General features: G+C 41.9%; 1 protein-coding gene across 1 annotated transcript; it reads left to right on the plus strand.

Annotated features, from left to right (window-relative positions):
* Nucleotides 1-323: 323 nt before the first annotated feature.
* On the plus strand, nt 324-3866 carry LOC146572925 (N-acetylneuraminate-9-phosphate synthase-like). The gene is made up of 6 exons (XM_085278702.1): nt 324-599; nt 707-922; nt 1237-1336; nt 1798-1952; nt 2672-2938; nt 3132-3866. Exons 1-6 carry the CDS (start codon nt 468-470, stop codon nt 3315-3317), a joined length of 1056 nt encoding a protein of 351 aa, XP_085134828.1. The 5' UTR covers nt 324-467; the 3' UTR covers nt 3318-3866.
* Nucleotides 3867-14974: the final 11108 nt, after the last annotated feature.

Consider the following 14974-nt stretch of genomic DNA (forward strand, 5'->3'; position numbering starts at 1 on the left):
AGCGATTACACAGATTATCCCAAACTGCAGCAACATATACAGAACCACAAAGGCTCAACTGTAGAAATGATGACAAACAAGGACCACTCCACACTATCAAGACCAGCACCATTTATGGAGGAAACATGGTGCCTGATTGAAATTTGGCAGAAATTGTTAAATGACCTATTTAGATACAGGATCATCCAGTCATCCTCAACGATCTATCTGGGCAGAAGAAACGGACCACTGCTAGTTCTCATGGATAGAAAAAAATAAAACAAAAAACAAACAGTAGGTGTATAAGTCAAACCTGAATAACATGCAAATTTAGGTGTTGCAGAGGCGGGCCTTCCCAGGATTATAAGTAGCAATGTGTCCAACAGCATCTTCCTCTTTCTTTCAACCTGGAAGCCTTCGTCATTTGAGATTCAACTGTGAATTTGACTCCACTCAGAATTTTAGCCTGTTAACTTTCTGTCGCCACTATGTCTCTGCAGTTTGAACTGTGTCCTGGCAGAATGATCGGGGGCTCCCATCCATGTTTCATTATTGCTGAAATTGGACAAAACCACCAGGGAGACATTGAGATTGCCAAGAAAATGATCAAGATGGCAAAGGTAAATTTAGGATGTGATAGTCTGCCTGTGAATGATGATGAAAAAATATTTGAACTGTAAAATCACTATCTTGCCTTGCTATCTCTTCTCATCTCTTCTCTTATCAGGACTGTGGTGCTGACTGTGCCAAATTCCAGAAAAGTGAATTAGAGTGCAAATTCAGCAAGCGAGCCTTGGAGCGCCCCTACAATTCAAAGCATTCCTGGGGGAAAACGTACGGTGACCACAAGCGTCACTTGGAGTTCAGTCATGATCAATACAGGGAACTAAAAAAGTATGCAGAGGACATCGGCATCTTTCTCACCGCCTCTGGCATGGATGAGGTATGAGCTGCAAATAACTATGTATTATCAGGAACATTCACTTTAAATGTTTTATTACTTTTGATGCGGTAATGTATGTGTAGCCCTGAAAAAAACAAAACTTGGAAGAAAATGTACAAAAAATGATGATAATGATTTCACCATGCACAGAGCATCAGAAATTAATGAAAGTTTCAAATTCTGTCCTGAAAATGTAGAATTAATAGTGTTTACATTCTTTTTCATACTGTAGGCACATAACTAACACGTAGAACAGTACATATATCACAGATCACTGATGATACTCTGTGCCTCAATTACCTTGATATTCATAGATGGCTGTGGAGTTTCTCCATGAGCTGGATGTGCCGTTCTTCAAAGTTGCGTCCTGCGATGCAAACAACTTCCCATATCTGGAAAAGACAGCCAGAAAAGGTACAGGCCTTTGTTGTATTACACCTCAACAGCACTCTTACCTCAATGTTAAGGAAACACGAAACTGACAGTGTGGAGTGAATTAAACACTGTGTAACAAGGTGGGTGTGGTCCTTTGTAAAAAAAGAAAAAAAAAGAACGAAAAGAAAAATGAGAAACTGCATTGGACAGGTATAAAAGTGGGCAGGATTAACGAGCTGTAAATGGAAGTTTGTTTGCTGTTTGTATTGCAGACTATTTCAACATGTAGCTGTATAAATCCAGTGGGATTATAAAAATAATGACATAATACATTTTAAATATGAATTAATTATGTGTAATTAAGGTTAATAAATAATTAATTGTGAATTATTTACCTATAATAAAACAATTATTAATATGTTTTATTTATTGCTTAAAATATTAACTACATTTATTAATAAGTCTGTTGGGTTACATATATACAAATCTATCATTGTCAGGGCGACCAATGGTGGTATCCACTGGGATGCAGTCCATGGAAACCATACGCCGTGTCTACAAGACAGTAAAGGAGCACAACCAGAAATTTACTCTCCTGCAGTGCACCAGCGCCTACCCTCTGGATCCTAAAGATGTCAACCTCAGTGTGATCAGGGTAAGATGAATGAACATCATCATCATCTCCTCTGGGTAAAATGTGGTGAAATAATCAATATGCCAAAAACTACATGAAATGTACGAGAAAATATTTTTATATTGTTTTTACATATGATTGTATCAGCTATATTAGCTTTTTATTAGTTATAGATTTGAAGTGGGAAATAGGTTCAGCAGATACTATTTTGTTTACTCCAAGAGTCAAGGATTTGCTCTAATCAGATCAACATAAACTAGTCTAAATTCAATTCCTATCTGTCCTTTATGTTCACATATACTTAGAATCTAATGATTAACATATATCATGAATGAAAGCTTCATTGCAGTAGTATACAGAGAATACAAACTGCCAGTGCACTGTAAATGGCACATTACTATAAACATTAGCGGTTTTATAGTACACAACAGCTAGCTAAACAATTACTTTCAAATCCAGCCCCTAAATGTTACATGATTTTACAGTGTCATATAACACAATCACAAAGTAGATGCTGATTCTGGAGAGAAGACACCTGTCAATGAAAACCCGTGATTGTGTTGGGCAGTACAACACATTTGACTGTAATATACTCAGACTTGTGTTTAGATTTTAAATTAAATTGTTTGTGTATGTCTTAGCATTGTATTGTATGACAGTTACAGGTACACAAAGAGGCAGTGCGTGCAGCAGACAATAATACTATAGGCTTTTTTATTTTCTACTTCTTTTTTTAAAAGAAATACCAGGAGGAATTTCCAGATGTTCCAATTGGATATTCTGGTCATGAGAAAGGGATCTACATCACTGTGGCTGCTGTGGCGATGGGAGCAAAAGTTGTGGAACGCCATGTGACCCTGGATAAGACCTGGAAGGGAAATGACCATGAGGCATCCCTGGAGCCCTCTGAGCTGGCAGAACTGGTCCGAGCAATACGACTGGTGGAAACAGCAATGGGGTCACCAGTCAAGCAAATGTTACCATGTGAGAAGACCTGCCATGATAAGGTCAGTTTGAGTCATTTGACTTGAGTTTTGAAATTCTACCATGTCATAACACTATCAAACCAGTCATTGTTAACTGTGTTTACGTCCACCCTCTTCAGTTCACTGAACATCCATAACTGTGCAAATTTGCAAAACGTACATGAGCTGGATTAAAATACATCTTTTATGTATTTCTATTCTTTTTCTACTCCAGTTGGGCAAGTCAGTCATTGCTAAGGTGAAAATCCCTAAAGCAACAGTGCTGAGCCTGGACATGTTTGCAGTGAAGGTTGGTGAGCCAAAGGGTATCCCTCCAGAACATATGCAGCAGCTCGTGGGCAAGAAGATCAAAGTGGACGTTGAAGAAGATGACAGCATCTTGGCAGACATGATAGAATAAAGGATCTTCCCAAACTATTGGGACAGAGAGGCAGGCAAATAGAGAAGGGTAGAAAATAAAATAGAGTTACATAGGCAGGTAGCTAGAAAATGGACAGATAATGATGTCATTTGTGAACAGAAAGGGATATGGTGCATTTAATGAGGGATAAGACAAATGTGAATATTATTGAACTTGAAACATATGTCTGGGTGAAGTTACATGGCAGTTATATGACCTTTATGTAATTTGAATAAATGTAAACACTTTTTTCTTAAGGCCACAGGCCTTTCATGAGGAAATACTCACACTACCAGCCTTGTCCAAATTGAGACATCTATCAGAGTTTCTCAACCAGTGATAAGATTCACATATTTGTCATACTAATCCAGTTTGACACAATTTCTCCCAATTATACAAAACACCTATATGTATGCAGCGCATGTGTCAGGAAAAATATTGTGAAATCATCTAGGGGACTTCATATACAATTTCTCTTAATCATCCAGGTGTCACATGTGGGCTATAACTGTAATCAAATGTTTCTGTAATTTTAATACTTCAAATAAACAAGGCTTTAAAGAGCTCTGTATTCTTGATTGTTCATTAACAGTTTACAAATAACACTGAAATCCATCCAGCCATCCATCCATTCGCTTCCGCTTATCCTTTTCAGAGTCGCTGGAGCCTATCCCAGCCGTCATAGGGCGAGAGGCGGGGTACACCTTGGACAAGTCTCCAGTCCGTTGCAGGGCTAACACACAGAGACAGACAACCATTCACACCTATGGGCAATTTAGATTAATCAATTAACCTATCCCCACAAACTGCATGTCTTTGGACGGTGGGAGGAAGCCTGAGTACCTGAGGAGAACCCATGCAAACACGGGGAGAACATGCAAACTCCACACAGAAAGAATTGAACTCAGGACCTTCTTGCTGGGCAGCAACAGTGCTAACCACCGTGCTGCCCCCAAACTTTACCAAATTAACAAAACAGAAAATGCTATTGCATGCTACATTCAGGCTGTTGATACAGTCTCATTTTGTGGCTACCCAGAAAATTACCTATGCTTTATTGTTTTCTTTTGGTGATTATATCACAGTGATTATATCGCATCTGCAGATGCTTCTCAAACCTTCTATCAGATAGTCTGTACCTTTCGAAGAAAAGCACCAATCCACCTAAACTCAACAGCCATTTCACTGGTGCACTGGATGGAGTTGGAGTGTTGTATTGCATGTACATCTTTATGAGATTTGGGAACAGATTCAGAATCTCAAGCTCATACACTGAGGGCTGGTTCTCAAATTCAAACAAGTCAATTCCGGCTGGGCTGGCTGGCCGTTGGGACACATAAACATTGTCAGTTGCAGGAGCAACTTTATGACACTCTGCTGTGAGAAGTTCCTTCATCTTTCCTTCTTCCTTCACATGCTCTCTCCAACACTCATCTCTCAGTCAAGGAAGTTTAAACTTGGGACAAGTGGCGGCTGCGAGAAGTCCTTCTTAGCTATCCAGAACAGCATCAAAACAAGTCTTGATTGCCTGTAACATACAATATGATGCAACTAAGAATAACAATAATTTACTATATAATTAGCTGTTGTAATTATTTTGTAGGTTTTACTGCCCTAAACCATCTTTTGTGCTCTCAATACTGTATGAGATTTAAATTTTGTTGAGGCTTCTGTTGATATTATGATTAATATTCATGATTAATGATGATCAATATCCCTGATATTTAACAAGGGGTGGATATTTAGTTTATTCTGTCTTATAATTGCACACACAGCTTAAAACAAAGGGTAACATCCGCCCACCATGAATGGTCTAATAAATTCAACAAATCCACTCAAAGCAATCTTACCTTTACAATGACATCTGGTTATTCTAGAGAGGGTCATCTTTCAGGGCAAGTGTCTTTGACATCATGCTTGTGAGTATTGGTAGTAAAGCTCCATAGGTCACTCATCCACTTGTAAGATGTCCAGAGCTACTGTCAGGGACTTCATCACAGTGCAGTACTCTTTCAAGAATTTGTACTTCCTTTCGTTAAGGCACTTAATTCTCATTTTTAGACACAGGGGATTAAGTTAATTCAAGGGAATTGTGATGATTCTGGCAATGGCCCCAAAAGGGAATTCCACCTTTTGGATGTGGGTACCATTAGCTTCCTGCAGCTGACTTCCTCCACCTGTTCAGAGGCTAATGTTGATTGACATGCTTTAGGCCACAGAGCAGAGCATTTTGCAATGCTACTCCTATATACAGCCTTTTTGTCTGCACGGGAATTTAGATGTTTGTCAACTTGTTGAAATCAGATTTATTGTGTGCGATGAACATCTGTACTGTGGAGGGCGGCTAAACTGTGAATAACCAGATGAGGTTGAAAGAGCTTCTATGACATCAGTAAAAGTTGATTCATCGTCATCACCTTCTTCATTTTCAGATTCAGACTCCAAATCCAGGGCTGACATACTCTAAATGCTTTGGCAAAATTGGATGCATTGACAGTTACAGTGGCAACCTTGAAGTCCATATGATGGGAATCTCTGCTCCATTTACATCATAGGTATGGCTGCCTCTGATTCTCTTGCATGCTAGGGTGACCTTGTTGCAGTGTTAAGTGGAATGAATCCAGTAAAATGTTACACCCATAAAACTTTTATTATTTACTGTCAAGATGTTAGCAGTGGTGGAAACAAAGTCTACCTCTCAGAGTGTAGCCTTCAAATTAGAGTTTATTATATCGTATTCTCTCTCAAGGTATCTTACAAATCACTTTCTCTGGGGCAGCTTGACACCACTTTTAGTCTGTATTTTTTCTATGATGTGTTGGAAATTTTTCGCTGTAGAAAGAAGTTTTCTTCCCACGCAGAGTGTACAGCGGACACCAATGTTTTTTTATCACTTTTTGGTACTCTAAAGCTTTAAACGCTGCATGGTCGTACTCTCCCCCACACTCCCTATTATGCATTGTTGATCTACACACATCTGTTGCTACCACGGATGTCGCACGCTCGTACTTCATTATCATGAGACATTCTCAGAAACAAAATCACAGTTTAGTAACGCATCATTGCAGCGTGCTTATGGGAAATTAACAGTATCTAATTACTTTTTTTCAAAAGTAATCCCTTACTTTACTCGTTACTTGAAAAAATAATCAGATTCTGAATTTTTGACATGAAAGGAAAGTTGGAGATTGGCCTATAATTAGCTATGACCACTGGGTCAAAACATGGCTTTTTAGGCAGTGGTTTTACTGCTGCCACCTTGAAGGCTGTGGTACATAGCTGATTATTAGAGATTGGTTGATCCTATTTAAGACTGAAGCATTCATTAATGGCAGAACTTCTTTGTAGGAATGGGGTCTAAAAGACACGTTAATGGTTTGGAGGAAGTAATTACTGAAGTTAACTCAGGAAGATCAATTGGAGAAAGAGTAGCTGTAGATAATGTTACATCTGTGAGATGGATAGGAGTAATGTCTGAGCCAAGGTGTGAAAATGGGTGTAGATCACAATCAGCCAAGGTTTTGGGTGAGCTCATTGTGAAACCTAGCCCCACCCTATCATATGTGAGGCCCCACCCCACCCTATCACCTTCTCGGATGAGAGGTGAAACGTCTTCAAGCAACTTCATGACCTGGATGACTGAGAACCTTGACAGACAAGTCATTATTAGTTAAATTTAAAGGGATGGTTGGCTCAACAGTGCTATGACTTTTATTCAGCCTGGCTGCAGTGCTAAAGATAAACCTAGGGTTGTTCTTATTTTCTTCAATCAGTGACGAATAGTAAGATGTTCTAGGATTTTCTTATAAAACAACAAGCAGGCTAAATGATGACCTTCTAAATTTGTGACGCGCCATTTACTCTCCAGCTTACTAGTTATCTGCTTTAGGCTACATTTTTGAGAATTATACCAGGGAGTCAGGTACTTCTGATTTGAGGCTCATTCTTGACAGCAGCTACAGTATCCAGTGTCATACGTAGTGAGGAGGCAAAATCAGTAACAACATAATCAACCTCTGTTTTAGTGTTCAGGTAGCTGCTCTGCTCTGTGTTGGTACAGGGTATTGACAGTGATAACAGCATGCAAATTATTTTCTTAAACTCAGTTACAACACTTTCAGAAAGACATAGTCTGTGAAGAAATCTACTCTCCACTGGTTTGTAATCAATTATTGTTAATGTAAATGTTATCAGGTGGTGTGTGGGTTCTTTTACATTTTGATAAAAGCCAATTAAGTCTAATAACAGATTAAGTGCTGTGTTGAGGCTATCATTTTTAGCATCTGCATGGATCTGAGCTGAGCACTATCAGATAAAAAGTCTGAGAAATCAGAGAGACACTCTGTGTCATGCCCAGGTGGTGGCACAGCTGGGGCAGCAGTCGTGTGGAGGTGAGAAGGAGGATCCAAATAGGAGACAGCGGCAGAGGTGCAAGTGAGTTTATTTACAGTGAAAAATAACCATGGCGAGGGCAGAAATGAACATAAACCTAAACTGGGAAAAGCTAATAATAACAAAACCATAACTCATGAAGGTACACAGAAAAGACATGGAGAAAGCAGTGCGGAGAGGGGTAGAGAGGGACAGAGATATGCAGAGAAACACTGAGTAACACAGAGTAATGCAGACGATGCGACAAGGAACACAGGCAAATACACACTATAAATACACACATGGTAATAAGGGAATGACACACAGGAGGGGAGCACAGCTGAACCTAATTCACAAGACAAGACACAAACCTTCAAAGTAAAACAGGAAACACACAGACCGTTTTACAACACAAACTCAGGGACACGAACAGAGCACAGAGGACAGACACAGGTAGGGCTGATAAAACACTAAACACAAAAACCAAACCCTAAGAACTAATACAAAATATGAATTAACACAAAACATAAGATGCCCATACAGAACATAATTATGACATGACTCATCGGAGGCTGCTCACAGTGAAGTTGGCGCTGGAGAAATGGCATCACTAGCTGTAGGGAGCCGAGTAGCCTACTATAGTGACAGATCACAAGAACCTCACTTACCTTACAACCAGTGTTGGGAAGGTTACTTTTAAAATGTATTTCACTACAGATTACAGAATACTTGGCCCAAAATGTATTTTGCAACGTATTCCGTTAAGTTACTTAATGAGAGTAACGTATTCTGAATACTATGAATTACTTAATATTAGTGCTGCCAGCGTTACTCTCGTTAAAATGACGTTAATGCCATAACTGCATAACGCTGCAAATCTCCGTTAGCGAGTTAGTGCGGATCACCCTGTGCATGGGGCTGCACAATGTCAACGTGTTAGCACGTTAAAGCATTAGCGCTGTAAATGTGTGAAAGGTTTCTGCACTTCTTTATAAACAAGGTAGCCTCGGCTAGGGCGCAGATTATTTTGCCCACATCTGACCCCTCTGATCTTCCAATTTGCTCAGCTGTCTTTCAACAGTTTGAGTCGGTTACTCTTGCTCAGCTACAGGAGGTGGTGGATCATTTAAAGCCTGTAGGCTCACCTTATGATCCTATCCCTCCCCTTTTTCTGAAAGAAGTTTTTTCTACCATAGGTCCAACTATTTTAACCATTTTAAATAGCAGCCTTACTTCAGGTGTGGTTCCAAAGAATTTCAAAGATGCAATTGTGCAACCACTTCTTAAGAAACCTGGGCTAGATACAAACACAGCGTTTGAGAACTTTAGACCAATATCTAAGCTGCCCTTTTTACATAAAGTCTTGGAAAATATTGTATATGACCAATTGATCTCATACTTGAATGCACAAAATGTTCAGGAGATTTTTCAATCTGGTTTTAAAGCAATGCATAGCACTGAATCAGCACTTTTAAGAATTTTTAATGATATATTTTTATCATGTGATTCTGGTGAAAGTGTCATTCTTATTTTACTCGATTTAACTGCTGCATTTGACACTGTAGACCATGAAATTTTAATCTCACGTTTGGAGCAGTGTGTCGGTATAACAGGTGTGGCTCTGAAATGGTTCAGGTCTTACTTAACAAAACAAACCTTTTCAGTTCGCTTAGGAAACTGTGAGTCCTCCCGTGCTCCGTTGTCTCATGGAGTACCACAGGGTTCCATTCTGGGCCCTATCCTGTTTTCACTTTATTTACTTACATTGGGCTCAATTTTTAGAAAACACAGACTCTCGTTTCACTGTTATGCAGATGACTGCCAGATTTATGTTCCTCTTAGAAAGAAAGATGGGTCGTCTGTAAATCGTTTACAAATATGTCTGGAGGACGTCAAGTCGTGGTTGGCGCTAAACTTTCTTTGTTTTAATGTTTCTAAAACTGAAGTAATGGTGTTCAGACCTGCCTCCACTGCTGTTCCGTATGTTGATTTGCAATCCCTGAAATCATTCTGTAAACCAGAGATTGTTAATCTGGGTTTTAAAATGGATCCTGAGTTTAAGCTTGAAAGCCAGATCGGGTTGGTTGTAAGGTCTAGTTTCTTTCATCTGAGGCAACTGGCCAAAATTAAGCACTTTCTTACGAGACAGCAATTTGAAACAGTAATCCACGCTTTTGTAACCGTTCGGCTGGATTACTGTAATTCTCTTTATTTTGGGGTGAGTCGATCTTCTGTTTTTCGACTGCAGTTAGTCCAGAATGCTGCTGCACGCCTTTTAACTGGCACTCGTAGATATGAGCATATCACCCCAGTTTTATATTCACTTCATTGGCTGCCCGTGCATTTTAGGATCCATTTTAAGCTGCTTTTATTTGTTTTTAAATGTTTGTCCAATGCTGCCCCTGTGTACCTCTCTGAGCTTCTTCATCCATACATACCTTCCCGGTCCCTCAGGTTGGCAGACCAGCTCCTCCTGAGCGTGCCCAGGACTAATCGTAAGCTCAGAGGGGATCGGGCGTTTGCTGTGGCAGCACCAAAATTGTGGAATGAGTTGCCTTTACATGTTAGACAGGCACCTTCCTTATCTGTTTTTAAATCACGTCTTAAAACATATTTATTTACCTTGGCTTTTAGCACAGCAGGACTTGTTGATGTCTCTTAATACGTTTCTTATTAATTATATTATTTTTAATTTTAAGATATTTTATATGTAATTTAAACTGTTTCCTCTCTGTTTTATATTTGTAGCACTTTGGTCAACATTGTTGGATGTAAAGTGCGTTATAAATAAAGATGCTATGCTATGCTATGCTACATAATACATCTTGTTAGGGTGGACAAGGTTAAGAATTCGGCTTTCAAATTAATTGAAACTTTGTCTGGAATCATTTAAGCAAATATAATTATGGTGCCGTAACTGGGTTTCTGTAAAGCAGAGTACATCAATATGTTGATCAATTATTAAATCATATACCAACAGGGACTTAAAAGAGAGAGACCCCATGTTTAATAGTCCACATTTAACTGTTTTACTCTTTGGTGCCACAGAATAAATTTCAACAGGTTTTTAGAAAACGAGCTGCTCTATCCAAAGTGGGATGGATTCCGTCTCACTTAACAAGACAAGGTTTTCCCCAGAAAGTTATCCAATTATCTATAAAACCCACATTTATTTTTGGATGCCACTCAGCCAGCAACATGTTACGCCTTGTAAGACTGGGGAGGGGACCGATGAAAAGTATCCAAATTGTTTTGGATTTAAAAAAAAAGGAAGTTGCGCCCAGGGCGCAATTGACCCGTATTAACTTTGCATATGTTGTTATGCATGTGTTGCAGTGCTCTGCGTTTTTTCTTTCTTTTTCAGTGTTGTTATCCTTGCAGTGATTGCATGTTCTAACTGCGTATATTTGTTGATGTGCACTGTTGAGACTCCGCCCACTTCTAATCACTAATTGGACATACCCGGGGTCGGTCACGGCCCTGGCGGAGCGCCGAGAAGACGATCAAACTTGACTATCTAGAGGAAGTAAAAGTCGGAAGGCACAGAGGTGAATAAAAGGGCCTGGCAGAGCAGAGAGAAGGCGAGAAATGGAGTGGTAGCTGGTGGCAGGCAGTTGTCGTGGGGAGCAGCACAGAAGCCAGAAGAGGCAGCCTGGGAGGTGAGAGGACAGAGGACATTCTGAGAGAGTGGAGTGCGACTGGTGGTGGTGGCAGGTTGTGGAAGGCCCGGCGTCCTGGGCTGAGACAGAGATGAGCAGAACCAGAGGATATTTTGCCAGCGGCTAGACCCGAGGACAAGGAAACGAGAGCCCTGGTACACGCTTGAGCCTAAGGCAGAGGCGGGCGGAGTTTGGAGCGCTGCCCTTGTGGGTGGGTGCCGGAGAGGAGTGATGTAGAGCGGGTGTTGGGAGGACGCCACCGGCTTCACAATGTAAGTAAAGGAAATCAAGGTATCTAAACCAAGGGCGTAGATTTGTGCAGAAAATAGGTTCAAATGTTAAACAAATTTCTTCTAGTGAGTGAATGTTGCATATAATTTAATGTTTGCTTGATGCATAAAGCTAAAAGATTAAAACTAATAAAACGAGTTTTAAAAAGAGACTTTTCCATTTGATTACATTTTGTATGATGGATTAGGCAGAAAAAGTATAATTGGGCTGAGAGATCTATCGCTTTATCACCTGTTCAGGTTGTAAATCATGTGGGTTTTTTTTTTCAAAAGTAACTAAGTAATTAATTACTTTTGAAAAACGTAATCAGTAAAGTAACGGGATTACTTTTTTGGGGAAAGTAATTAGTTACTTGTTACGGCCCTAGCTGGGCCTCCTGATACTGCCCTTGTGTGGGCGTGGTGTTTTTCTCCGCCTCCTCCTCTTTTGCTCCACCCCCCGTCTCTCTCTTGCTCTTCTCTCTCCCCAGGACACAGCTGCTGCTCATTGGACTCATTTACCACCTGGGCCCAGTCAGCAATCACCTCTCGGAGGTCATATAAGCTGGGGATGAGCTGTGAGCAGGGTGTGGGGTGTTCTCTGGTGTCTCTGCGTTGTGTGTGGTTAGCCTGCTCAAAGTGTGGAGTTGTGGAAACAGCATAGCTGCTTTGCGTGAGTGGTGTGGGCTTGTGGGCCCTGAGAGTGTCTCCCCGTGGTGGGGAGTAGGGTAGGAAGTGTGGGAAGTGCCTCCTTTTTTATTGTGTTTGTTTGGTAGTCCTCCTGCCTTTCCTGGCTGCGAGCGTTTTCTTTGTTTCTTTGGCGTTATTGGTAAGACGGCGTTGCCGGCCCTTTAAGTTAATGTTAACCTGTACCATTTTGTAATAAAGTTTTATTGATGCAGAACAACTCTGTTTGTTTTCCTTTTTTCATTCTGATTCCGGACTCATTTGTTACTGGTCCCCTCTCTCACATGCCTAGACCCCTTCGGGGGGAACGTAACAAAGTGGGGGCTCGTCCGGGATATGACTGGAAGGAACAGCAATTGAGTTTTAGTGAGTTGTTTGCCGGTGGCTTGTTTAGTTGTATTGTATCTGCTGCGCTCTCTCTCCAGTTAGCAAAGGGGAGTGTCTAGCTGAGCGTAAGCTCCTCCTTCAGGCACTCATTTTTTATTTTTCCTTTATTATTTTCGGAGTAATCCCGGGTGGGGATTAGTTCCCTGTCGGGGGTAGGCTTGTCGGTGCTTTGTGCACTTGATGCTTAGCCTTTAAAGTTGCCTCGAGCCTGGTACACTCCAGAAGCTAACTAGGCTAAGATTTTAGTAGGCAGGTCTGGGGAGAGGGTCGGCGGTACTTTTATTTATTGGTTAACCTGTGGCCACACTTTTTCCGCCTTTTTCTCATTTGTGTATTGGAGGTGGTGCTTCTTTGTTGTTATTGTTAGCCTCAGGTAGTTTTTGTTTTAGAGTCAATGGCTACCTTTGATATTGCAGTGTTTAAGGGTGAGCGTGGTGCAGCGTCTCAGCCCGTTCTGCAGGCGCCAGCTCAAGCTGTAGGTCCATTGGTGTCGACACCTGTTGATCAGGGGCTGCCTGAGAACAAACCCATGACAGTGCCTCGCTTCGAACCCCTCTCCATTGAATCAAGTGAAGGCTCGAAGCTGGATGCTAAGCTCCGTGTCCGTCTGGCTCGTCTCCAGCTGGAGAAGGAGCAGCGTGAGAGAGAGTTCCAGCTGAAAAGGGAGCTAGAGCTTAGGCGTTTGGACGCGGAACTGGCTAGGGCTAGGGAGGTCGAATTGAGGAAGGTGGAGGTGGAGGCAGAGACAGCTGTGAGGTTGCGACAGCTGGAACTCCGGCAGGTTTCCCTTCCTCCGACCGCCTCCATTCGTCAGGCGGACATCCCGTTTGACGTAGGGAAAAACAGTCGTCTGGTTCCGATGTTCCGTGACACTGAGGTCGACAGCTACTTCGAGTCGTTTGAACGAATAGCCACGGCCTTGCACTGGCCACGGGATTCATGGGCCATTTTGCTCCAATGTAAGCTGGCGGGTAAGGCTCAAGGAGTTTGTTCCTCGTTGTCAGCTGAGGACAGCTTGGACTATGACAAGCTGAAAAGGGCTATCCTGCTGGCCTATGAGCTGGTCCCAGAAGCCTATAGGCAGCGTTTCCGGGGGTTGAGAAGAGGTCAGGGTCAGTCCTAGCTTGATTTCGCCAGGGAAAAAGGTGTTCTTTTCGATCGGTGGTGTGCGGCCTGCAAAGCCACTGACCTGGCTTCGATCCGGGAACTAATGCTCATAGAGGAATTTAAGAACTGCATTGCTGAGCGCATCGCGGTATATATTAATGAACAGAAGGTTTCCTCGCTACAGCAGGCTGCGACGCTGGCTGATGAGTTCGCGCTCGTCCATAAAACCAGTGTCAGTAGGTATGACCGGCGCGATGCCCCAGTGAAGGTTAGTGATGTGCCAGCTACACAGTACCGAAAGGGTGAGGTACTTGTGTCCCATTCCAGTGTGAAACGAAAGTGTTTTTTTTGTTTAAAGTCTGGCCATTTAATAGCAAATTGTGGAGCCTACAAACAGAAACAGTCAGTCTTGAGAGTTAGGAGTGTGCCAGCTAACAAAGCCGATACAGGCGTGGTTTCAAGAGCCAAAACAAAGCTCTGTTTCTTCTGCCACAAACCTGGCCACCTGGTTGCTCACTGTTTGAAAGCAAACTCAAAGCAAAGTCGATCTGCTTTCAAAAGAGTGAACTGTGGTTCACAAACCGACAAAGTTGCCAGTCCTAGGCAACAGTTGGAGCATAATTGCTCAGTGGTGTCATTTGGTCACTGTCAGAGATCAACTAATTGTAATCTGCCACCTGATGACGGTCTCTCGGGTCCAGATGACCTACAGTGTGATAGATTGTGTGTGACACAACCATTTCAACCTGCACCTCTGGCTAACCAGCATGCCTTTTGCCATGACCTAGCGAAGAAGCGTCAGAGAAGTGTTGCTGTAAGGCCTTCTAGCTGCCTGATGGGTTCTCCATATGTGATGGCTCAAAAAACATTTGGCTGTCATTGGGGACACTATGTTGAGGGACTTGAGCCAACCCCGTGCAGTGTTTTCAACCCATCAAAAAGGTCTTGGCAGATTCGGCAGGGTATGCCTAACCGTTATTATGGTGGATGGTAAGTGATATGTTTAAAAGCTGGGTAGGACGTTCTATGACAAACCACTGGTTTGTAGTTATGGGAGGGGGTGTTACGGCCCTAGCTGGGCCTCCTGATACTGCCCTTGTGTGGGCGTGGTGTTTTTCTCCGCCTCCTCCTCTTTTGCTCCACCCCCCGTCTCTCTCTTGCTCTTCTCTCTCCCCAG

This window comes from Mchenga conophoros, linkage group LG6 (genome assembly GCF_057382185.1).
Source record: "Mchenga conophoros isolate Kocher_MC1m ecotype Shallow Benthic linkage group LG6, M_conophoros_male_GT1.1, whole genome shotgun sequence".
NCBI classification, from domain to species: Eukaryota; Metazoa; Chordata; class Actinopteri; order Cichliformes; family Cichlidae; genus Mchenga; species Mchenga conophoros.

What these genes read in the sequence shown, in the direction of transcription:
- LOC146572925 (XM_085278702.1), top strand. Translation starts at nt 468, where the DNA reads ATGTCTCTGCAGTTTGAACTGTGTCCTGGCAGAATGATCGGGGGCTCC. An exon ending in AAATGATCAAGATGGCAAAG is followed by an intron (nt 600 to 706) that starts GTAAATTTAGGA and finishes TTCTCTTATCAG; the next exon opens with GACTGTGGTGCTGACTGTGC. An exon ending in AGAAGACCTGCCATGATAAG is followed by an intron (nt 2,939 to 3,131) that starts GTCAGTTTGAGT and finishes TTTCTACTCCAG; the next exon opens with TTGGGCAAGTCAGTCATTGC.